General features: G+C 40.1%; 1 protein-coding gene across 1 annotated transcript in view; it reads left to right on the top strand.

Moving 5' to 3' along the window:
* The window catches only part of LOC109227143 (cx9C motif-containing protein 4), a 2,860-nt gene continuing 1,468 nt past the window's right edge, over nt 23,908–25,299 (top strand). Inside the window, exon 1 of the mRNA XM_019392176.1 lies at nt 23,908–24,202. Coding sequence (XP_019247721.1) covers nt 24,117–24,202 — 86 coding nt within the window. The 5' untranslated portion in view covers nt 23,908–24,116. The remainder of the gene's footprint in view (nt 24,203–25,299) is intronic.

Here is a 25,299-nt window from a genome sequence, read left to right as displayed (position 1 = left end):
GCCCGTATCTTGATTCTGGAGCCCGGTACGAGTTTGAAATAATGATTAAGTTGAATCAGTAAAATTTGGTAAAGATCGGAATTGGTTTGGTATAAAACGGACCTATAGTTGAGAAAATAGTGATTTTGATGTTCTTGAGTAATTTCATGAATTTGAGGTTTAATTCATAGATGTTGATGTTATTTTAATGATTTGACCACACGAGCAAGTCCGTATGATATTTTTGGACTTGCGTGCATGTTTGGTTTGGAGCCCCGAGGGCTCCGGTGAGTTTTGGATAGGTCACGGAGTGCATTTAGACTTGGAAAAAAATAATTGTTGCAGGTTCAGAGAAGTTGCAGGTCTCTGAACCAGGCTTCGCGGTCCGCAGTGATTTCTCGCGACCGCGGTGGGATTTATGCGGTCCGCGGTGAGCAAGGCTAAGTCTTCGCGGCCGCGCTCGATATTTTGCGGTCCGCGGTGGAGCTCCGCGGCTGCGGTCCTTTTCATGCGGTCCGCGGTGAGGGTCTGAGAGGAGTATATAAACGGGATTTTTCAGTTTTATTTCATTTTTCAAAAACCTAAAACATAAAAGGCGATTTTTCAAACAATCTTTCCCGCAAAACACAAGTAAGTGATTTTAAACTCATTCCTTTCACTCCTTAACTTCTTTTTACAAGATTTCATCCTAGAATCTAGAGTTTTCATGGTGGAATTGGGAATTTTGGGTAGAACTTAGGATTTTCAAATTTTGGGGATTAGGACCTCGATTTGAGGTCCGATTTCAAAATAAATTATATATTTGAGTTCGTGGGTGAATGGGTAATCGGGTTTTGGTTCGAGCCTCGGGTTTTGACCATGTGGGCCTGGGGTCGATTTTTGACTTTTTGGGAAAAACCGAAAAACCTATTTTTCATGCATTAGAATTGATTCATTTAGCATTTATTAATAGTATTAAATAAATTATGACTAGATACAAGCGAATTGGTGGTGAAAACAAGAGGTAAAGCGGTAGTTGAGGCTTGAATTGTGTTCGTGGCATCGAGGTAAGTGTTTGGTCTAACTTTAGCTACAGGGATTAGGAGTTGTGTCTTATTTGCTATGTGTTAATTGTTGAGTACGACGTATAGGCATAGTGATGAGTATCTATACGTCGGTGTCAAGCATGCCCGTGAGTCTTGTACTATGATAAATGTGACTCCGTTTCGTATTGTTCATGCTTTATATGATGATTTCTATTGTTGAAAAAGGCTTGTGAAAGTATTATTGGTAATTGAATATTGTTGAGCGTTGGCTCAAGTTGTGAATTGAGTTGTGGAAGTATTATTGGTAATTGAACATTGTAGAGCGTTGGATCAAGTGGTGAATTGAGTTGGAAGTATTATTTGTAATTGAATATTGTAGAGCGTTGGCTCAAGTTGTGAATTGAGTTGTGAAGTAATTGTGGAAAAGAGAAAAGGTTTATGAAATTATCGCCCTTGCCGGGATGTTATTGCTTTGATATTATCTCCCTTGACGGGATATTATTGCTTTCGATATTGTTGTTATGCTATTGTTCCCTTGCCGATATTTCCTTGTGATCCCTTGCCCTTGTTGCTTTGTGATTGTTGTTTGGGTAAGGAAGAGTGTAAAAGCACGAAGGGTGATGCCGTGCATGATATTTGTGAGAGAGTGTTAGTGCACGAAGGGTGATGCCGTGCCGCACGATGTACAATGTCGTGCCATGATAGGAGTGATAATGTACGAAGGATAATTTTGTGCCATGATTATGTGAGGTAAAAGCACGAAGGGTGATGCCGTGCTGATTATATTGATTCTTTTGGTGAGGATGAGAGTAAAAGCACGAAGGGTGATGCCGTGCACTTGTCTTTGATTTCCTAATTCTTGTTGATAGTTAAGTTATGGTGTTCTTTACGGTTATTTATTGGTTTCTGTTGCTACTTGATTTCCCCGCAGCATGTTTTCCCCCTCCCCGCAGCTTGCCTAGCTTTCACTAGTAGGCGCCATCACGACTCCCGAGGGTGGGAAATCCGGGTCGTGACAAGTTGGTATCAGAGCTCTAGGTTGCTTAGGTCTCACAATTCACGGACAAGCTCTGTAGAGTCTGAGGGATCGGTACGGAGACGTCTGTATTTATCCCCTAAAGGCTACAAAGTTAGGAAAAACTTCACATCTATTCTCTCCTGTCGTGCCATTTGGTTTCTTAATGCTAATTGAACTTCTACTCTGTTCTTTCGTAGATGGCGAGAACACGCGCTTCTTCATCCGCTGATCAGCAGCCCGAGCCCCCAGCAGTAGCATCTACGAGGGGCGGAAGGCGAGGCCGAGGCTGTGCTAGGGGCCGAGGCAGGGGCAGAACCCAGCCCAGAGCAGTAGCACCAGTGGCGGAGCCTCAAGTTGAGTTTGACGGGGAGATTCCAGCCCAAACAGTTCCAGCAGGACCAGCTCAGGTCCCGGGGGGTTCATTGCTACCCCAGTACTCCAGAATGCTCTGGTCCGTCTAGTGGGACTTATGGAGAGTGTCACTCGGGCAGGCTTACTTCCTGTAGCACTAGCTGTCTTTCGGGCTGGGGGAGGAGCACAGACTCCCGCTACCCGCACTCCAGAGCAGATGACTCCCCAGTTTCAGACTCCAGCAGCTCAGCCAGTTGGAGCAGTTCAGTCGGGTGTGGTAGCTCAGACTGGTGAGGGAGCAGCTATGTCTGCCGATGCTTTGTGGAGGTTGGATAGGTTCACCAAGCTTTTCACTACTACTTTTGGCGATACATCTTCTGAGGATCCCCAGGATTATTTGGACAGCTGTCATGAGGTTCTTCGGAACATGGGGATAGTGGAGACCAATGGGGTCGACTTTGCCGCTTTTCGTCTGTCTGGATTTGCCATGACTTGGTGGAGAGATTATTGTTTGGCTAGACCAGCTGGGTCACCAGCTTTGACTTGGGATCAATTTTCTCAGCTATTTCTGGAGAAGTTTCTTCCTATCACTCAAAGGGAGAACTATCGGAGGCAGTTTGAGCGTCTCCAGCAGGGTTCTATGACTGTCACTCAGTACGAGACCAGATTCATTGACTTAGCCCGTCATGCTCTTCTTATACTTCCCACTTAGAGAGAGTGAGGAGGTTCATTGAGGAACTCGTTCAGCCTATTCGATTGCAGATGGCTAAGGAGACGGGGAGCGAGATTTCTTTTCAGGATGCGGCCAATGTGGCCAAGAGAGTGGAGATGGTTTTATCACAGGGGAGTGGTCAGGGGTCTGACAAGAGGCCTCGTCATTCGGGCAGGTTCAGTGGTGCCTCATCTGGAGGCAGGGGTTCTTTCGGTAGGGGCCATCCTCCTAGGCCGTTTCATTCAGCACTTCAGGCTTCTCACGGTGCTCCAGGTGGCTGTGGTTCTCATACGCAGTATTATGATCAGCAGTCCTACAGTGCACCACCAGCTCCTATCAGTGCGCCGCCGCTCCAGAGTTTTCAGAGTAGTCATTCAGGCTGTTAGGGTCAGCAGTCTCAGCAGCCGAGGGCTTGCTATACTTGTGGCGATACGAGGCATATTTCTAGATTTTGCCCTTGAGCACCGAGCAGCTCTCAGCATCAGGTTTCCCGTGCCATGGTTCAGACACTGAGTGTTCCACCACCCGCTCAGCCAGCTAGAGGGGGAGGTAGAGGTGCTAGAGGTGGAGATAGAGGTATTAGAGGTGGAGGTCAGGCCGCTAGAGGTGGAGGCCAGCCAGCAGTAGGCCATCCCAGAGATGTAGTTCAGAGTGGTGGGGCCCAGCCCCGATGTTATGCTCTTCCAGCCAGGCCTGAGGCTGAGGCTGAGGCTGAGGCTTCCGATACAGTTATCACAAGTATTGTTCTGGTTTATAGTAGAGATGCTTCAGTTCTATTATTCCAGGATCTACATACTCCTATGTGTCATCTTATTTTTGCACCGTATTTGATCATGCCTAGCAATTCTTTGAGTGCCCCTGTATATGTGTCTACACCGGTGGGTGATTCTATTATGGTGGATCGTGTCCATCGTTCCTTTATAGTTGTGATTGGGGGTCTTGAGACGCGAGTAGATTTGTTACTTTTGGATATGGTTGATTTTGATGTCATATTGGGAATGGACTACTTATCACCTTACCATGCTATCTTGGACTGTCATGTCAAGACTATGACCTTAGCTTTGCCGGGGTTGCCTCGTTTAGAGTGGAGAGGGACTCCTGGTCATTCTCCCCGTAGGGTTATCTCATATATGAAGGCTCGGTGTATGGTTGATAAGGGATTTTTGGCCTATTTGGCGTATGTTCGTGATTCTAGTGCTGAGGTTCCTTCTATGGATTCTGTGCCTGTTGTTCGTTAGTTTCCTGAGGTATTTGCTTCAGACCTGCCGGGCATGCCACCCGTCAGGGATATTGACTTCTGCATTGATTTGGCTCCGGGCACTCAGCCTATTTCTATTCCGTCGTATCGTATGGCCCCGCCTGAGTTGAAAGAATTGAAGGAGCAGTTGCAAGACTTGCTTGACAAGGGCTTTATCAATCCTAGTGTCTCGCCTTGGGGTACGGCGATTTTGTTTGTTACGAAAAAGGATGGTTCGATGCGGATGTGTATAGATTACCGGCAATTGAACAAGGTCACAATCAAGAATAAGTACCCATTGCCGAGGATTGATGATTTGTTTGACCAGCTTCAGGGTGCCCAAGTGTTTTCTAAGATCGAATTGAGATCGGGCTACCATCAGTTGAGGATTAGGGCATCCGATGTCCCTAAGACAGCTTTCCGCACTCGGTACGGGCATTATGAGTTCTTGGTGATGTCATTCGGATTGACAAATGCCCCAGCACCTTTCATGGATTTGATGAACCGAGTGTTCAGGCCTTATTTGGATTCCTTCGTGATTGTCTTCATTGACGATATTTTGATCTATTCCCGCAGCCGGGAGGAGCACGAGCAGTATCTTTGAGTCGTTCTTCAGACTCTAAGGGATAGTCAGTTGTATGCTAAGTTTTCGAAGTGTGAGTTCTATTTAAGTTCAGTTGCATTCTTGGGTCACGTTGTATCAGCGAAGGGTATTCAGGTGGATCCGAAGAAGATAGAGGCAGTCAAGAACTAGCCTCGACCCATATCAGCTGCAGAGATCTGTAGTTTCTTGGGTTTGGTGGGCTATTACCGTCGGTTTGTGGAGGGGCCTTCATCTATAGCAGCCTCGATGACCAGGTTGACCCAGAAGGGTGCCCAGTTCAGGTGGTCGGACGAGTGTGAGGCGAGCTTTCAGAAGTTCAAGACGGCCTTGACTACGGCGCCAGTGTTGGTTTTGCCCACAGGTTCAGAGCCATATACAGTTTATTATGACACATCTCGTATTGGACTTGGTGCGGTGTTGATGCAGTGGCAAGGTTATTGCTTATGCTTCGCGGCAGTTGAAGATTCATGAGAAGAATTATCCATTTCATGATTTGGAGTTAGCAGCCATTGTTCACGCGCTGAAGATTTGGAGGCACTACCTGTATGGCGTGTCATGTGAGGTGTTCACGGATCACAAGAGTCTGCAGTATTTGTTCAAGCAGAAGGAACTAAACCTGAGGCAGAGGAGGTGGTTGGAGCTGTTAAAAGACTATGATATCACCATCTTATATCATCCGGGGAAGGCTAATGTGGTGGCCAATGCTTTGAGTAGAAAGTCAGCCAGTATGGGCAGTCTTGCGTATATTCCGATTGGTGAGAGACCGCTTCTTTAGATGTTCGGGCTTTGGCCAATCAGTTCGTGAGGTTGGATGTCTCTGAGCCCAGTCGTGTGTTAGCTTGCACAATCGCTCGTTCTTCATTATTGGAGCGTATTCGAGATCGGCAGTATGATGATCCCCATTTGTGTGTCCTAAAGGACACGGTGCTGCACGGTGGTGCCAAGCAGGTCACAGTTGGGGATGATGGAGTTTTGAGGATGCAGTGTCATATTTGTGTGCCTAATGTAGATGGACTTCGAGAGTTGATTCTAGAGGAGGCCCATAGTTCCCGGTACTCTATTCATCCGGGCGCCGCTAAGATATATTAGGATTTGCGGCGACATTATTGGTGGAGGAGGATGAAGAAGGATATTGTTGCATATGTGGCTGGTGTTTGAATTGTCAGCAGGTAAAGTACAAGCATCAGAGACCTGGTGGTTTGTTCCAGAAGATTGAGATTCCTGAGTGCAAGTGGGAGCGTATCACTATGGACTTTGTTGTTGGGCTCCCACAGACTCAGAGGAAGTTCGACGCAGTATGGGTTATTGTTGATAGGCTGACCAAGTCAGCGCATTTAATTCCTGTGGCGGTTTCTTATTCTTCTGAGAGGTTAGCTGAGATCTATATCCGGGAGATTGTTCGTCTTCGTGGTGTGCCCGTGTCAATCATTTCTGACCGAGGTACGTAGTTTACCTCACATTTCTGGAGGGCAATTCAGCGTGAGTTGGGCACACGGGTCGAGTTGAGCACATCATTTCATCCTCAGACGGACGGGCAGTCCGAGCGTACTATTCAGATTATGGAGGATATGCTCCAAGCTTGTGTTATTGACTTTTGGGGGCTCGTGGGATCAGTTATTACCTTTAGCGGAGTTTGCCTACAACAACAGCTACCAGTCGAGCATCCAGATGGCTCCTTATGAAGCTTTATATGGTAGGCGGTGTCGGTCGCCGGTTGGATGGTTTGAGCCAGGAGAGGCTCGGTTATTGGGTACGGATCTAGTACAGGATGCCTTGGACAAGGTCAGGATTATTTAGGATAGGCTTCGTACAGCTCAGTCCAGGCAAAAGAGTTATGCCGACCGTAAGGTTCGCGATGTGGCATTCATGGTCGGTGAGCGGGTGTTGCTTCGGGTTTCGCCTATGAAGGGCGTAATGAGATTTGGGAAGAGGGGCAAGCTTAGACTTAGATTCATTGGCCCGTTTGAGATTCTTGATCGAGTGGGAGAGGTGGCTTACATACTTGCGTTGCCGCCGAGTTAATCAGACGTGCATCCAGTTTCATGTGTCCATGCTTCGGAAGTATCACGACGACCCATCCCACGTGTTAGACTTCAGCACTGTCCAGTTGGACAAGGACTTGTTCTACGAGGAGGAGCCGGTAGCTATTCTAGACCGGCAAGTTTGTCAGTTGAGATCGAAGAGTTTCCCTTCAGTTCGTGTTCAGCGGAGAGGTCAGCCTGTCGAGGCAGCGACCTAGGAGTCTGAGTCCGACATGTGAAGCCGATATCCCCATCTTTTCTCCAACTCAGGTACTTTTTTTCTATGTCCGTTTGAGGACGAACGGTTGTTTTAGAGGTGGAGGATGTATCTGTGTTCTAAGGCCTTAAAACCCTCTTTTTGTCCCACCTCGATTTGCGTGTGCAGTTCGGGCGCATTTCCGAAAAGTTTTTATGTGAAAAACTAAGTAAAATATGGAAATTTACTTTTAAAATTGAATAAAGTTAACCTTGGTCAATATTTTTGGTAAACGGACCCGGACCTGTGATCGGTCTCGTAGGGTCCGTAGTAGAATATGGGACTTGGGCGTATGCCCGTAATCGAATTCTGAGGTCCCTAGCCCGAGAAATAAACTTTTAAAGAAAATTGTTTTCTGGAAAATATAGAAGTTTTTGGAAGTGAATTGATGCCTTTTCTTGATGGTATCGGGCCCGTATCTTGGTTCCGAAGCCCGGTACGAGTTTGAAATAATGATTAAGTTGAATCTGTAAAATTTGGTAATGATCGGAATTGGTTTGGTATAAAAGGGACCTATAGTTGAGAAAATAGTGATTTTGATGTTTTTGAGCGATTTCATGAATTTGAGGTTTAATTCATAGATGTTGATGTTATTTTGATGATTTGATCGCACGAGCAAGTCCGTATGATATTTTTGCACTTGTGTGCATGTTTGGTTTGGAGCCCCGAGGGCTCGGGTGAGTTTTGGATAGGCCATGGAGTGCATTTAGACTTGGAAAAAGATAACTGTTGCAGGTTCAGAGAAGTTGCTGGTCTCTGAACCAGGCTTCGCGGTCCGCAGTGATTTCTCGCGACCGCGGTGGGGTCTTCGCGACCGCGGTGGGATTTATGCGGTCCGCGGTGAGCAAGGCTAAGTCTTCGCGGCCGCGCTCGATATTTTGCGGTCCGCAGTGGAGCTCCGCGGTCGCGGTCCTTTTCATGCGGTCTGCGGTGAGGGTTTGAGAGGAGTATATAAACGGGACTTTTCAGTTTTTTTTCATTTTTCAAAAACCTAAAACATAAGAGGCGACTTTTCAAACAATCTTTCTTCCCCAAAATACAAGTAAGTGATTTTAAACTCATTCCTTTCACTCCTTAACTTCTTTTTACAAGATTTCATCCTAGAATCTAGGATTTTCATGGTGGAATTGGAAATTTTTGGTAGAACTTAGGATTTTCAAATTTTGGGGATTTGGACCTCGATTTGAGGTTCAATTTCAAAACAAATTATATATTTGAGTTCGTGGGTGAATGGGTAATCGAGTTTTGGTTCGAACCTCGGGTTTTGACCATGTGGGCCCGGGGTCAATTTTTGACTTTTTGGGAAAAACTTTAGAAAAACCATATTTTCATGCATTAGAACTGATTCATTTAGCATTTATTAATAGTATTAATTAAATTGTGACAAGATACAAGCGAATTGGTGGTGGAAACAAGAGGTAAAGTGGTAGTTGAGGCTTGAATTGTGTTCGTGGCATCGAGGTAAGTGTTTGGTCTAACCTTAGCTAGAGGGATTAGGAGTTGTGTCTTATTTGCTATGTGTTAATTGTTGAGTACGACGTATAGGCATGGTGACGAGTATCTATACATCGATGTCAAGCATGCCCTGAGTCTTATACTATGATAAATGTGACTCTGTTTCGTATTGTTCATGCTTTATATGATGATTTCTATTGTTGAACAAGGCTTGTGAAAGTATTATTGGTAATTGAACATTGTAGAGCGTTGGCTCAAGTTGTGAATTGAGTTGTGGAAGTATTATTGGTAATTGAACATTGTAGAGCGTTGGCTCAAGTGGTGAATTGAGTTGTGGAAGTATTATCTGTAATTGAATATTGTAGAGCGTTGGCTCAAGTTGTGAATTGAGTTGTGAAGTAATTGTGGAAAAGAGAAAAGGTTTATGAATTATCTCCCTTGCCGGGATGTTATTGCTTTGATATTATCTCCCTTGCTGGGATATTATTGCTTTCGATATTGTTGTTATGCTATTGTTCCCTTGCCGGGATTTTCTCGTGAATTTTATTGATTCCCTTGCCCTTGTTGCTTGTTGATTGTTGTTTGGGTAAGGAAGAGTGTAAAAGCACGAAGGGTGATGCCGTGCATGATATTTGTGAGAGAGTGTTAATGCACGAAGGGTGATGTCGTGCCGATATTGTGAGGTTAAAGCACGAAGGGTGATGTCGTGCCGCACGATGTACAATGTCGTGTCGCACGATGTACAATGTCGTTCCATGATATGAGTGATAATGCACGAAGGATAATTCCGTGCCATGATTATGTGAGGTAAAAGCACGAAGGGTGATGCTGTGCCGATTATATTGATTCTTATGGTGAGGACGAGAGTAAAAGCACGAATGGTGATGCCGTGCACTTGTCTTTGATTTCCTGATTCTTGCTGATAATTGAGTTATGGTGTTCTTTACGGTTATTTATTGGTTTTCTGTTGCTACTTGATTTTCCCGCAGCATGTTTTCCCCCTCCCATCTTTACCTTCTTATTTCTGCCTTTATTTTTTTTCCGCTGTATATGATTTAACTACACAGATTTATTTGGTAGTCTGATCCTAGCCTCGTCACTACTTCGCCGAGGTTAGGCTAGGCACTTACCAGCTCATGGGGTCGGTTGTGTTGATACTACACTCTGCACTGTGTGCAGATCCCGGTGCCGCAGCTTTTGGACCACAGTGAGGTTGCTGCTTCCAGACCGTCAGGCGACCCGAGGTAGTCCTACAGGCGTCCGCAGGCCTTAGCGTCTCCTTCTATCATTTTCTTTCTGTTTTTACTTATTCCTAGACATATTTGTGTAATTCTATTCAGACCTTATTTGTAGTATTCTTAGACAGTCTGTGAGATTGTGACACCAATCCTGAGTAGAGTTGTACTTAGACTTCCGTAGTTTGTATTAATCTAAATTAGCAAATTTCGTCTTTCGCACTGTTCTTTTGTTATTATTATTTCCGCTACTTTAATTATGTTGTTTTGGAATTGTTAAGGGATTTAAAATGAAAATGGGTAAATAACTGAATAACTGGCTTACCTAGCTTTCACAAGTAAGCGTCATCACGACTCCCGAGGGTGGGAAATTCGGGTCGTGACAATGGTGAACGAAATAATTTTTTAATATCAATGAGTAATTTCTTAAGAACAATTTTGCTTCATTTAATATTTGCAACAAATTAAATTAATTTATTTTAATTATGTGAAATGTGAGATTAAAATTAAAAACTACTAAATATAAATGAAAATAATGTTCCACTTTTCTATTAATTTCGTCTTCTTCAATCAATCTAGAATATTATAAAAGATGAAACTTCAAAGTGAAATTGATCGACTTTTTTATCATTTAAAAATAAAGTTTACACTATACAAAATTATCGTTTTATTAATATTTTCTAATATTTGGAATATTGAAATTAACTAAAGTTTGACTATTAATTTTTTTTCTTATTTTAACTATAAAGGAACTCCTAACTTTTTGGGAATGTAATTCCAGTAAGATTACTTATTATGAATTATTATTTCACTCAGAACAATAATAATCCAGGTGATATTAGAAGTGTTTCACTTCAAGATACCAAGATGTCACGACCCGAATTTCCCACCGTCGGGACCGTGATGGCGCCTATCATTGTACTCGCTAGGCAAGCCAACGGTACAAATTATTTCGTCTTTTCCTTTTATCTTTTAACAATTTACAAGTTAACTTAAGTAAATCAGCAGAATAAAATTGAAAGATCAGAATTTAACAAGTTATCTTAATACAACTGCGAAACCATAATAAAACTCCACCCAGAACTGGTGTCACAATTTCACGAACCATCTACGAATACTACACATAATTGTCTGAACAAAGAAATACACATCTGTTTCGGAAATAGATAAAACAGAAATGAAACAGGATAGAAGGGGACACCAAGGGCTGCGGACGCCTGCAGGACTACCTCGGGTCTCCACTGGACTGAAGGCAGCAACCTCGAACTACGGTCCGTATGGTTCAGCAGGGGGATCTGCACAAAGAGTGCAGAGTGTAGCATCAGTACAACCGACTCCATGTACTGGTAAGTGCCGAGCCTAACCTCGACGAAGTATTGACGAGGCTACGGTGGGGTATAACAATGTATATATAACCTGCAACAGTTTATAATAAACAGAAAAGAAGTACGGAATGAAAAATAACCGGAACTTGCATTAAAGGAACACAGGACCCAACCAGTCTACTAGTATTCAGCTATAACCAATCCTTAGGGAATTTCAACACCTCAATAATAACTTCAACAGAAATAAATGCCAAAAACAATAACTGATGCGGCGTGCATCCCGATCACACCATATAAATAATAACAATATTAATATTCCAACAATAAGAGTATCAATATTCTCCCTTATTCCTCCTTGTTGTGGCGCGCAACCCGATCCCACATGTCCTCTCTTATTACTCCTCAACACATATCACCCTTATTCCTCCTATTGCGGCACGCAACCCGATCCCACCTGTCCACCCTTATTACTCCTTGTTGCAGCGTGCAACCCGATCCCACCAGACAATCAATTTCCTCCCTTATTCCTCATGTTGCGGCGTGCAACCCGATCCCAACATATGTATGTATATCAACACCAATCACAAAGATTAAATACAGGGTATTTCACAAATTAACTAAATTTCTACATCTCTTATACTTCAACCCACACAATGGAATATTGCCACGAATATGAAACTTCACCCTGAAAACTAATCAGCGAGACCAACCAAGGTGCACCATAAGGCACCAACAACCCAATATAAGCCAACAGTGTAATAAAGCAAAACTATGAAACAATTAGATACTTCAAATAAGAGAGCAACAGTTAATATGAAGCAATTAGGCATGGAATCATTTATGAGCAAGTAGCAATTAAGGCATGGAAACGGTTTAAGTAGGTAGCAAATAAGACAAGAAATAGTATAATAGGAAATGGGGAAGGTAACAAACTAAAAATGAAATTTTGGTCACACATAGGTACTCGTCACCACACATATATGCCACACACATGAAATTTCACTTAGCACATAAGTCGGGGATCCCTATTCCCTCAAGTCAAGGTTAGACCAAATACTTACCTCAAGCCAACGGACAATTCAACACTCAACCACCGCTTTACCTCTCGATTCCACCACCAATTTATTCATATCTAGCCATAATTAATTTAGTAACATCAATAAATGCTAATTAAATCAATTCTAATGCATGAATATGAATTTTCCAATATTTTTCCCAAAAAGTCAAAACCCGACCCCGGGCCTGCTTGGTTAAAACTCAAAGTTCGAACCAAAACCCGACTACACATTCACCACGAACTCAAATATACCTCAAATTGAGGTCCAACTCTCCAAAATTCGAAAATCCTAATTTCTACCCAAGAACACCCAAGTTCCCATGAAAACCCCTAGATTTTGAAGTGAAATCATGTAAAAAGATGAAATAGATTGAAGAAAATGAGTTAGAAATCGTTTATCTATGATTTGGGAAGAACTCTCTTCAAGAAAATCGCTTATCGGAGTTTAGGGTTTTGAAAATTTGAGAAGTGAAGTGAAAATCCCGTCCAAATAATGCTTTGATCAGCTGCAGATGTTGCAATTGCGATTGGAGCTTCGCATTTGCGAAGCTCGCAATTGCGAGAAGGGAATTGAAAATGTGAACCTTCGCAATCCTTGCTGCCTTCGCATTTGCGACAATTATGCGCATTTGCGACTCCTAGCCTGCCTGGACAACCTTCGCATTTGCAAACTAAATCTCGCATTTACGAGAAAAGCTGCCTCTGACTTCTTCGCATTTGCGAAGCAAAAGCTCGCATTTATGGTTACTGCTTACATCGCAATTGCGAGATCAGAGGCCTGCTACACAGCTGAAACATACGAGCAATCTCCCTAAGTTCAAAATCACTCTGTGGCCTATCCAAAACTCACCCGAGCCCTCGGGGTTCTAAACCAAACATGCACGCAAGTCTAAAAATATCATACGGACTTGGTCGTGCGATCAAATCATCAAAATAACATCAACAACTACGAATTTAGCCTCAAATTCATGAAATTCTTAAGAACATTGAAATTTTTCATTTTCTCAACTAAGGGTCCGATTTATACCAAATCAACTTCGATTCTTACCAAATTTCACAGATTCGACTTAATTATTATTTTAAACCTGTAGCGGGCTCCGAAACCACAATACGGGCCTGATACTATCAAGATCACACACCATTTCATTTCCAAAAATCCTTATATTTTCCAGCAAAATAAAAATTCTTTTCTCGGGTTAGGGACCTTGAAATTCGATTCCGGGCATGCGCCCAAGCCCCATATTTTACTACGGACCCTACGGGACCGTCAAATCACGGGTCCGGATCCGTTTACCAAAAATGTTGACCGAAGTCAACTTTAATCAATTTTAAAGGCCAAATTCAATATTTTTCTTAAATTTCACATAAAAGCTTTCCGAAAACGCGCCCAGACTGTGCACGCAAATTGAGGTGAGATAAAAGAAGGTTTTTAAGGCATCGGAACACAGATTTGACTTCTAAAACAAGAGATGACCTTTTGGGTCATCACACAAGAGACGAAAACTTAAAGCGAATTGTATAGAAATCATACTTAGAAGCTTACAGTTATTTTCAGATTGCTAAAATTTAAATATTTAAGGTTGGTAATGTTAAACTGTTAGCTATTTCAAGCTATTCTTTTTAAAAGAAAATATTAATAAGATATCTTTTAAAACCGTTGTCATTGAATTTTGTAGTTTCTCATAGTGTTGATATGTGGCCGCTGATATTACCCATCAATATTGAGCTAAAGGAAGTAACAATGTTTATTAGCATTTAAATCCTCTTTATCATGATATTGACCGAATTTACATAGAAAAAATGGCGTGATAACCTAAATCTATCTCTAACGAAAGTCCAAATACTAAGGTATTTGTAGAGTAGAGATCTTCTTCTATTGAGTTAGATAAATTTAATTAACATTCATCGTTGTTTTTTCGGAATTTGGATTTTTTATAATTTTTATTTAATAATTCAGATATTTTTATCAAATAATATATATGTAATTTTTATAAAATTTATATTCATTCATATGAGATACACGCGCAACGCGCATTCTCTAAGACTAATTAATATAAATAGCAAAACATTTTGTTAACTCAAAAGAACTCTTACCAATATAAATAAATATTACTAGGAGATGTCTATTGTGAAGCTAAAAGTTTTATTTCCTATAAGAATAGTAGTATTAGTTCCCATGTGATGCGCGGACATAAACTATATGAAATTATAATTTGGAATTATTTAAATCATGTGAAAATAACCTTTAAATGAGACCTTCTATATAGAAAATATAAATAATTATTAAATTTTAATCAAGAAGCAGGACATGAAACCGTTTCATTTTTCAAATCTCATAGTGGATAACCTGTTTTCTTTTTCCATATTCGTAGTAACCCAGCCCCTCGATTTTATGGTCAATATTAAAGACTACTAAACATGTGACGTTGTGATCTGTCTTGTTTGAGCACATTGAAAAAGTATATAAAGAAAAACATTTACGCTTAAAGACTCATGCTAAAGGAAGCACTAGAATAAATGGATACTAAAATCTTTCATAAGAAATCAATAGTGGAAAAATCAAGAAAGTGAACCCAATAAACACATTTTATCATGACATTGAAAAACCAAATGTAAGATTGTATAAAAGTAAGAGAGTGAACCCAACAAAATACATTTTATCATTACATTCATAAATAAAATATAGAGTGTATAAAGTAAGAAAGTGAAAACCCACAAAAACACATTTTTCATGAGATTAAAAATCCAAATGCAAAGTGTAAACTAATAAAGTTAACCAACAAAACAATTTTATCATGACACTGAAAAACCAAATGCAAGGGCAGTGTATAACAACACACTACATTCATAAATCAATAGCGTAGTGACTAAACTAAGAAAGTGAAACCCACAAATACTACTAGCTAAGCCAAGAGATGACTATTTGGGAAGATCCAAACAAGAAGAAAGAACAAAATCGCACCGCTGAGAATGGATGGAATGAGACGATGCGCCAATTGGAACATTTTACTGTGCTTGTTTTTATACCTTTCTTGGTTGGTTAGTAAAAAGACTGATTGACCAATTTTTGCTGGAAGAAAAATTCAAAAGAAAGGTATTCAAGTTTTAATAGTGAGGTGAAAAACGAGGTTAAGAGCAGAAAGCTCACTTGTGAGGTGAAGGACCTTATAGTTCAATTTTTAGAAGAAAGTAAAAATTCTGGTCATAGCAAATATAAAATTCAAGTTTGGTTGCGAAAGTTACAAAAGTACTTTCCATGCTTATTGGTTCTGATTAATAGTTAATAGGGTTACAATTTGTTAATCTGGTATGTAGTAAATTACGACTACATGTATATGCGTCAATTTTCAGTGATGACATATGCATGCACATCCAATGTATTCTAACAAAATTGAGTGCATGGGTCGAGAAAAAATTTCAATTCCAGTGCAAAATTGATGTTGGTATATTTATATACACAATTTTTTTCTTTTTTTTTGGTTCCTTGCTTATAGTTTTTGCGTTATTTATTAATTGATATTGCTATACTGTAATGTGATGTTTTATTAGCTTATAAATTAACTTAATGTCTTGCTTATTACCCTTTTAATAATCATCAATAATGTAAATTTTTTTATTCTTGAAATTCTGATGTATTTTTGCACTATTATTCTCTTACTCTGAACTCTTTCATTATTTAATCTATCAATAATATTTTTGAATATTATTTAATAATCTAATTTATTAATTTTTAAATAAATTTAGTATCCTCGCACTATCTCTATTTTCGTCTTTATACGTTTTCTTCCTTACTAAAAAATTTTAATTAGTTTTTACATAAATATTTTACCTATACTCAAAATAATATCATATTTTATTTTAAAATATAACTTTTAATTAGTCTAGGAATTAATACATAAATTCTTTTATAATATTTTGAATCTATTGTATTTTCTTCCAGTTATTTTTTGTATTATGTGCAATTAAATTTTCTCTCTCTTTTAGTTTCAAGATACAAATTTAGCTTTTAATTTTTATTAGTAAATTATGTACATGAGATATTTATTTAGTAAATTTAAATTTATAATTTGGTATCAAATTTTTATTTTTCTTTATATACCACGACTTCAAATTTGTGGTCATACCTGTATTTTGAGTGTTCTCATCATAACTGTAAGAATATTTTAATCTCAAGTTCAAATAATCTTTTCCTTTTATTTTTAACATAGATTTTTTGAATTTTAATTGTTTTTCTTCTTTTGCTACGACGTTATCTAATATGTAATATTATCACGTTTCCTGTAATGACCCGACCGGTCGTTTTGAGCCCTAGCGCGCCGTTCAGCAGTTCGAGGCCATGAGCAGCTTCAATTCAGGCATTTTGACTTGTACGCGTTGTCATAACTAAATTTCGGGAAGTTCGGAGTTGACTTGGAAAGGAAATTCTCATTTCGGAAGCTTTAAGTTGAGAGAATTGACTAGGATTGGATTTCAGAGTAAACGGCCTCGGAATCGGGATTTGAAGGTTCCAGCAGGTTCGTATGATAATTTCGGACTTGGCCATATGCCCGGATCGGGTTTTGGGTGACCCGAGAGCATTTTGGCGCCTATTGTGGAAGTTAGCATTTTGGAAGAAATTTCATAAGTTTGGGTTGAAGTGTATTTCAGTGTTATCGATGTCCGTTTGGGATTCCGACTCTGGGAGTAGCTCCGTATGGTGATTCTGGAGTTGGGAGAGCGATCGGAAGTGAATTCGGATGTCCGTGGAGCATTTTGGAGCCATTTGGCTAAAGATAGAAATTTGAAGGTTTTTGAGAAGTTTGACCGGAAGTGGACTTTTTGATATCGGGGTCGGAATCCGATTCTGAAAGTTGAAGTACGTCTGTAATGTCGAATATGATTTGTGTGCAAAATTGGAAGTGAATCGGACGTGATTTGATAGGTTTAAACATCGGAAGTAGAAGTTTGAAATTCTAAAGTTCATAAAGCTTGGATTGGAGGTCGATTCATGGTATTAGCGTTTTTTTTATACGATTTGAGGCCTCGAGCAAGTCCGTAATGTGTTTTGGGACTGGTTGGTATGATTGGTTGGGGTCCCGGGGGCCTCGGGTGGATTCCGGGTGGTTAACGGATCGAAAATGGAATTTTTGGAAGGCTGAAGTTGCTGGTTGCTGGTATAACCGCACCTGCGAGAAATGGGCCGCAGGTGCGGAGCCGCAGAAGCGGCCAGAGGAGCTGCAGATGCGGTTTGGACCAGAGGTGAAGGGGACCGCAGATGCGGTCAAGCAGCCGCAGAAGCGGGACCGCACCTGCGGCGGTCAAATCGCAGAAACGGAAGGGAGGGCCTGGTGAGTATCCCAGAAGCGGTAGAAGTGCCGCACCTGCGGAACCGCAGAAGCGGTCAAGGGACTGCAAGTGCGGAAGTGCTGGAGACAGAATGGTTCTTTAAAAAATCGGGGGTTTGGTCATTTTCCCCCATTTTTCATTGAGTGTGGACGATTTTGGAGAGCTTCAAGTGGGATTTTTCATCATCAACGACAAGGTAAGCTAATCCCACCTATCTTGAGTTAAATATATCGATTATGTATGGATTTTAGCATATAAATTGGTAAAAATTTGGGGGTTTGAGGAAAACCTAGAAAATTGATATTCTTGGAATTTGACCACGATTTTGGGTATGAAATAGAGAGTAAATTATATATTTGAGTTCGTGGAGTTATGGATAAGCTTAATCTTATTTTCGGAATCCGGGCACGTGGGGCCGATGGCATTTTTGTCAACTTTTCGATCGGGGTTAGGAATTATTATAAATTGGATAATATGAGTAGTTTATCGTATATTAATGGATTTTCATAATCATTGGCTAGTTTTGGAGCATTTAGCATCGATTCAAGTCTTCGGAAGGGCGTGGAATGCCGATTATGGATCTTCGGGGCGAGGTGAGTCTCCTTTCTGACCTTGTAAGAGGGAATTGTCCCCATAGGTGAAATAATTGGTTATGTGCTCCTATTTGTGGGGGCTACGTACGCACGAGGTGACGAGAGTCCGTGCATAGCTACTATTATGTTTAGGTCCGGGTAGTTTATGTCACGACCCGGATTTCCCACCCTCGAGGGTCGTGATGGCGCCTACTAATAGGAGCTAGGCAAGCCAACTTAATTAGCAATTTCATTAAACACCTGTTCCTTTTTAACAATTAACGGCATTAAATAAAGGCGACGGAATTAAAATCATAAGCGGAAGACTTAAATGTAGATAGATGATCGATAATACAGAAGTTCCAACACATATATCTCTACCCCGGGACTGGAGTCACATACTCACAAACATCTAAGGAGTACTACATACAAAGTCTGAAAGTAACATAATATGTTTATCTCGGGTACAATGAGATGACAGCCAAATGTAAAGATAGAAGGGAGACGCCGGGCCTGCGGACGCCTGCAAGCTACCTCGGGTCTCTCTGGACTGAAGGTTCGCCCCCGTGCTAATGCTGCTGCTGCTGCTTAATACCTGGACCTGTGCAAAAATGCACAGAATGTAGCATCAGCACAACCGACCCCATGTGCTGGTAAGTGCCTAGCCTAACCCAGGCGAAGTAGTGACGAGGCTAGACTGGACCTCACATAAACCTGTGCAATTATAAATATACAGCAGAAATCGAAGTACAAGGCAACTAACAGTATGGGAGGGGAAACATGCTGTGGGGAGATAACAATATTAACAGTAAATCCTAAGTAATCAATCTAGGTGCAATTTATAATTCTCGACGATCAAGAAACTAATACCAACACTAAGCACATTTGTATCACTAATTGTTGCGGCGCGCAACCCGACCCTATTATATTTCAACATTGTTGTGGCGTGCAACCCGATCCACAATTATCACTGTTGCGGCGTGCAACCCTATCTACAATTATTACTGTTGCGGCGTGCAACCCGATCCACAATTATCACTGTTGCGGCGTGCAACCCGATCCACAACGATCACTGTTGCGGCGTGCAACCCGATCCACAATTATCACCGTTGCGGCGTGTAACCCGATCCGTAATGTCTACCTCTCAACCTTGCCCAAGAAACAGTCACAAATAAAGGGCAAGGGAGTGAACGAGTATTTGGAAGGAAATCCCAACAAGGGTACACAACAACCAATAATGACCATGCAAGAGTAAATCGTTATTTCTCTTTTTCTTTCATTTTCATATCCTAGTTCTCATTAGCACTCGTGACAAGCTCCAATGCATTTCTCATTTCATATACTCTCACCATTTATGTTTCAGACCGAGCCAATGCTCCACGAAGTTCCACAATCACAATATCCTTTACAAGGTGTTTACAACGCATAGAAGCCATCAATTAAGCATGGAAGGCATAACAATATCCAAACAGTCCACATACAAGGACTCACGGTCATGCTAGACACCGATGTATAGGAACTCGTCACCATGCCTATACATCGTACTCGATCATTTAGCAGTTAGCAAACAAGACTCGACTCCTATTCCCTCAAGCTAGGGTTAAACCAAACACTTACCTCAACTTCCACGGCCAATACAATCCTCCACAGTCGCTTTCCCTCTCGAATTCGGCTCCAACTCAACCAAATCTATTCAATAAGGACTTCATGATATCAATATGTGCTAAACAAATCAAACCCAATGATTAACTATAGATTTTTCATCAGTTTACCCCAAAAGGTCAAAAATGCCCCCGGGCCCACATGGTCAAAACCCGAGGTTCGAACCAAAACCCGATTACCCATTCCCCCATGAACTCAAATATGTAAGTTATTTTGGAATCGGACCTCGAATTGAGGTCCAAAACCCCCAATTTTAAAAAACCTAGGTTCTACCCTAAATTCCCAATTTCCCCATTAAAATCTTTGTTTTGAAGTTGAAATTATGTTTAAGGATGTTAAGGAGTTTAGAAAATCAGTTAGAAATCGCTTACCAATCGTTTTGAAGAAGTAGAATCGTTTGGAAAATCGCCTCTTATGTTTTAGGTTTTGAAAAAGTGAAAAAAATGACTGAAAATCCCGACTTTATATACTGTACTGAAGACCCGGCGCGGACCGCACAAAAATGCCCCGCGGCCGCGCCGAGAAAGAGTGGGGAAACCACTCTCTGAACCTACCCAGCGCGGACCGCACTGTTTTGGAGCGCGACCGCGCTGGAGGAATGAACCCAAATCCCACTCTCTGAATCTCCCAGCTCGGACCGCGCTGATTAGTCACGCGGCCGCGCTGGTCGACTTGAACCACTGGCCCTCTGAACCTAGCCACGCGGACCGCGCAAGAATGCACCGCGGCTGCGCGGCTTCCAGCGCGGACCGTGCGGAATCGACCGCGGGCGCGCTGGGGGCCTGCAACTCCCTGAACCTGCAACCATCTGATATTTCTAGCCTAAGACCTCCCAGGACCTACTCAAAACTCACCCGAGCCCTCGGGGCTCCAAACCGAACATTCATATAAACTCAAAAACATCCTATAGACTCATATGTGCGATCAAATCGCCCAAACAATATCATAATCATCAAATTAGGCCTCTAGACCCAGGATTTCCTTTCAATTTTACATAAAACATCAAGTTTAGAGTTTTTAGTCCAAAACACGTCAAACGACGTCCAAATTCAACCAAACTTTACAGAAAGTACTCAAACCGTATATAATACTTGTACCGGGCGTCGGAACCAAAATACGAGCCCGATACCACAATCTTTTAATCACATTTCATTTCCAATTTCCTTATTTATTTTCAGAAAACAATTTCACACAAAAATTCATTTCTCGGGCTTGGGACCTCGGAATTTGATTCCGGACATACACCCAAGTCCCATATTTTCCTACGGACCCCTCCGGGACCGTCAAATCACGGGTCCGAGTCCGTTTGCCAAAAACGTTGACCGAAGTCAAACTTAATCAACTAAATACCAAGATTTAACAATTTTTCTCACAAATTTCATATTTAAACTTTTCCGGCTACACGCCCGAACTGCGCACACAACTCGAGGCAACCCCAAATGAGGTTTTCAGGGCCTCAGAAGTACAGAGGGAGTAGGAATACAGGTGATGACCCCTTTGGGTCGTCACAGTTTAGGACCCAAAAGCATGCTATACTTGGATTATTTGTAATCTTATTGACAGTTGAATTGCTTAAATCACACCGAAGTAACAAATTAATTTCTAAAAAGATTTGAACTTCATTTCTTAAATTGTTAAAAGGAGAATTGGTTTTCTTCAGATAATTGTTTCCTGATGACTTCTTGATTGACTGTCTGTTTGTGTTTATCTTCTGGAACGGGCCGAACGCCTCGGTAGATTAAATAGATGCATCTATGGTTCGCGTCATTCGACCATCTGGCAGTGCACAGTTTAAATATTGTTGGATACGGCCGTACGTCCTCGGCATGATTTGCGCATGCTTGTATTGCTGCCTTGAACTTATTAAAGTTGTTATTGCCTCTTCCCGGCTTGAGAATATTTGTATAAAGGACTTAAAGAAATTTGGAGATTTCCCATAAAAGAAAGAATTGTTTACTTGCTTCATTCCATTGAATTGCAATCATGTTTATAAAAGTCCACGATTTAATGTATTATTGATATCACATTATTGGACCACTAGTAAGTGTCGAAGTCGACCTCTCGTCTCTACTTCTTCGAGATTAGACGGGATACTTACTGAGTACACGTTGTTTTCGTACTCATGCTACACTTGTTGTGCATTTTTGTTGCACAGGCACATGTACTTCTAGTGGCCTACTGGGCGTAGCAGCATGGATGATACTGGGACTAGGTGAGCTGCATTACTCGAGGCGACCCGCAGCTAGTATAGTCTCTTTCAGTGTATTGTATTTACTATCTGTCCAATTGTATTCCGGACGGATGTTGTATTGTTTGTTTCTTAGAAATAGCTCATTCACTTGTGACACCGGGTTCTGGGGATGTCTATGGGTTTATTCTGAATTTTAAAAGTTGTTAAAAGTTTCATTTCTTATTCAGTGAAATTTATTATGTATAGTTTAAACGTATAAAAGAAGAGATTTCAGAAATATTTAAAACGAGAATTTAATTAAGTAATTTGGTTGGCTTGCCTGGCGGTGGTGTCCCACGCCATCACGACCCTTAGTGGATTTTGGGTCGTCACATTTCCATGTGAATTTTTATTAACTTTCTATTTTATTATCCACTGCTATTTTATATAATATAGATAAATATATGGTTTTTTGATATTAAATTAAATATGTATTTTATTTATAAACTATTGATTAAAATTCTTAAATTATTTAAATTTATCAATAATATGTTTATCTCTTATAAGAATATTATAACTATAAACTATAAGCACAAAAGCAAATAAAGAGTTTCCTCTTTCCCACACTAAAGTTGGGTATAGAAAATACTAACTTGTTATATCCTTTAATTTATATCCTAAACCATAAGCTTTAATGATTTTACCTTGAGTCGGTCATGTTCAGTATAAACACATTAATGGATATTCCATCGAAGATCATTAATTATAATTCTATTTGATGTGAAAGCTAAAAATTTCACGACTAAAATGTACAGTGAGTAGAGCCAGATATGGAAAAAATTAGACTATAACAAGCCGATTATCCTTATGTTACATTAATTACCGTTTCTGCATTTAACATTTATAATATGAACGTAAATTTTTCTGTTTTGGATATTGTTTTTTGTTCGGATACGCGCAAATGTATGCAACGTAGGTAAATAGAGACAAGTCTTTCTTTATTTGATGAATTGAAAGAAATGGACCGCGAAACTTTAGTAGCTCAAACGTAGTACTACTTTTTTCTAAGGTGAAAAAGGGTATTTTAAGTAGAAGTAGAAGCAGTTTTTGAAAAGCAGAAAAAGTAGCATTTCCCAAAAAGTACTCTTTCGAAAAATCCTATTAAAAAAAATATATTTAAAAGCACTTTTTAAACTTTGATAAAATACTAATTATTATTCAAAAGTACTTTTTAAATTAATTAATCAAACATAAATTACTTCTCAAAAAAACTACTTCTAAAAAAAGTACTTTTGGAAAAATATTTTAAAAACTAAGAATTTTTAAGCTTGGCCGAACATGCTAGTCTCCTTGAAGCACTTTTGTTTTTTTTAATACTTTTTCACCTAAACACCAGCTTAATACTCCTTAATTGGGCAGAAGAAATAGTGACCCATTAAATTTGATCCGGGGCAAAACGGGCGAAGTGCATTAGTAGTCACTTTTAGGCCTGTTGTTTAAAATATATTCATAATTTATAATATATTTAAAATTTATCTCATTCATCCAAACTTCAAGACTAAGTATCCTGAATTAGGAATTTATGTTGTTAATTTTTGAGCTGCTAATTTGAAATTCAGGACTATCTGAACTGCTAATTTAAAATTCAGGACATAAGATTCGAACATTTGGCTACAATTTTTAACCTTTAGGACATGATGCCCTGAAGTTTGAACTTTGAGGTTTAAACTTCAGTATGTCGTGTCGTGAAGTTTGAGCGAATTGATTAATTTTTAAATACATTATAAACTATAAAAATATTTTAAATAGCGGCCTTAAAAGTGGTTATTTGGTGTCATTTACACGGGCAAAACCCAGATCAACGAAAGTCCAAATCCAAAACGGAGCCCCAATAAAGCCTTACTTATATATAGGCAGTCGGCTAGCAGTTCCCCCAAAATTCAATTCAACGCATGGAAATTGAAACATCAAGAATCTGATACCCGATTACGGATTACCCCTTTTGATATCCATCAACTTCCATTTTAGAAGATCCATTTGACAGTAATAAGAGTTCAGATTTAAAGGTTTTAAGCGTTAAAGCTACAAATACAGAAAGGGAATTAAGAAGAAATGACAAAGCCGAGTAAAGAGCCATGTAAGAAACAGGCTTGCGACATTCAAGCTTGCCTTTCCAAGAACAATTTCCTTTCTCAAAGGTGTGTTTCCCTCTTTCTCCTCTTCTTTTTTTGTCTCTTTTGTAATTTATTCCTATATTTGCTGTCTTATTATTGTAATACTGTAATATAATTGGTGCTTATTGATGGAGCTCATTTTATATGGTTCTTGAAGTACAAGTTGGTGAATGTCAGGAAATTGAAGCCCTGCAATGGCTCTGATATGAAATTGATGTTTTCTTGACAACTTCAATAAACAAAATCCTCAAATGTTATTTGGGATTTTATTTTTTTAAGTTTATAAATATTGCTGGGGTCTTTTTAGTTTATTTTAGAGATATGGATGCTATAGTAGAAGATGTAGCAAAGGACCCCTAATTTGTCTTAGACCAGGTTATTAAATGTTCAGATGAAACAAGTCCGAATGTAACAAAATGGATATTGAGGATTCATATTGGGGAGATTGATGTGTAGTAGTTGTTGTAAAGAAATTTTATTGAGAGGTAAAGTTACATTACTTGCTTCTTCTAGAGAGTAGAGATAGTTGCTTTTCAGGTAGTTTTGTGTTTGATCATGTGGAAGTGTAGCCTGTTTATTTGCATACTCTAGCTGAGCTGCCACTTCATTTCTACAAGAAAGCGAAATTCGAAGTCCCTTCTTTCCACTGTTTTGTTCCCCTACGTAGTGATTTAGCTAATAGACGATAATCCTTAGAGATTGTATGTCTCCCAAAATAAGCAGATGGTAAACTCCACCTGTTCAGCATTAGGGCTGTCTAGCACTTGATCAATTTTCAGTAAAATATTGATCTTATATTTCCCCAAGTGATCGTTGGAGCTATCCTTCACATACATTCTGAAATCGAGATATTCCTTTGAGCCATTTCATGAACTGAATTAAGAGACATTATAGAAATAATGAGGCTATCAGTTCTAGACATAATTGAAAAACCTGACAATGGATGTCATTTCGTATACTCATTGCTTCATTGTCCCAGGGTTCTTATGTGGCAGGTACTAGAACAAACTTTCTAACCTTACTCTACTACATCTGGCCACTTACATTAGGCCTTGTATTTGTTGGTACTCTTTTTAGTTGGTTTAGAAATTTGTATGATAGTAGAAAATTTTATATATATA

The sequence above is a fragment of the Nicotiana attenuata genome, chromosome 6 (genome assembly GCF_001879085.1).
Source record: "Nicotiana attenuata strain UT chromosome 6, NIATTr2, whole genome shotgun sequence".
Classification (NCBI taxonomy): domain Eukaryota; kingdom Viridiplantae; phylum Streptophyta; class Magnoliopsida; order Solanales; family Solanaceae; genus Nicotiana; species Nicotiana attenuata.
The sequence above is the reverse complement of the archived record's forward strand: the minus strand, read 5'-3'. Positions and strand labels throughout refer to the sequence as shown.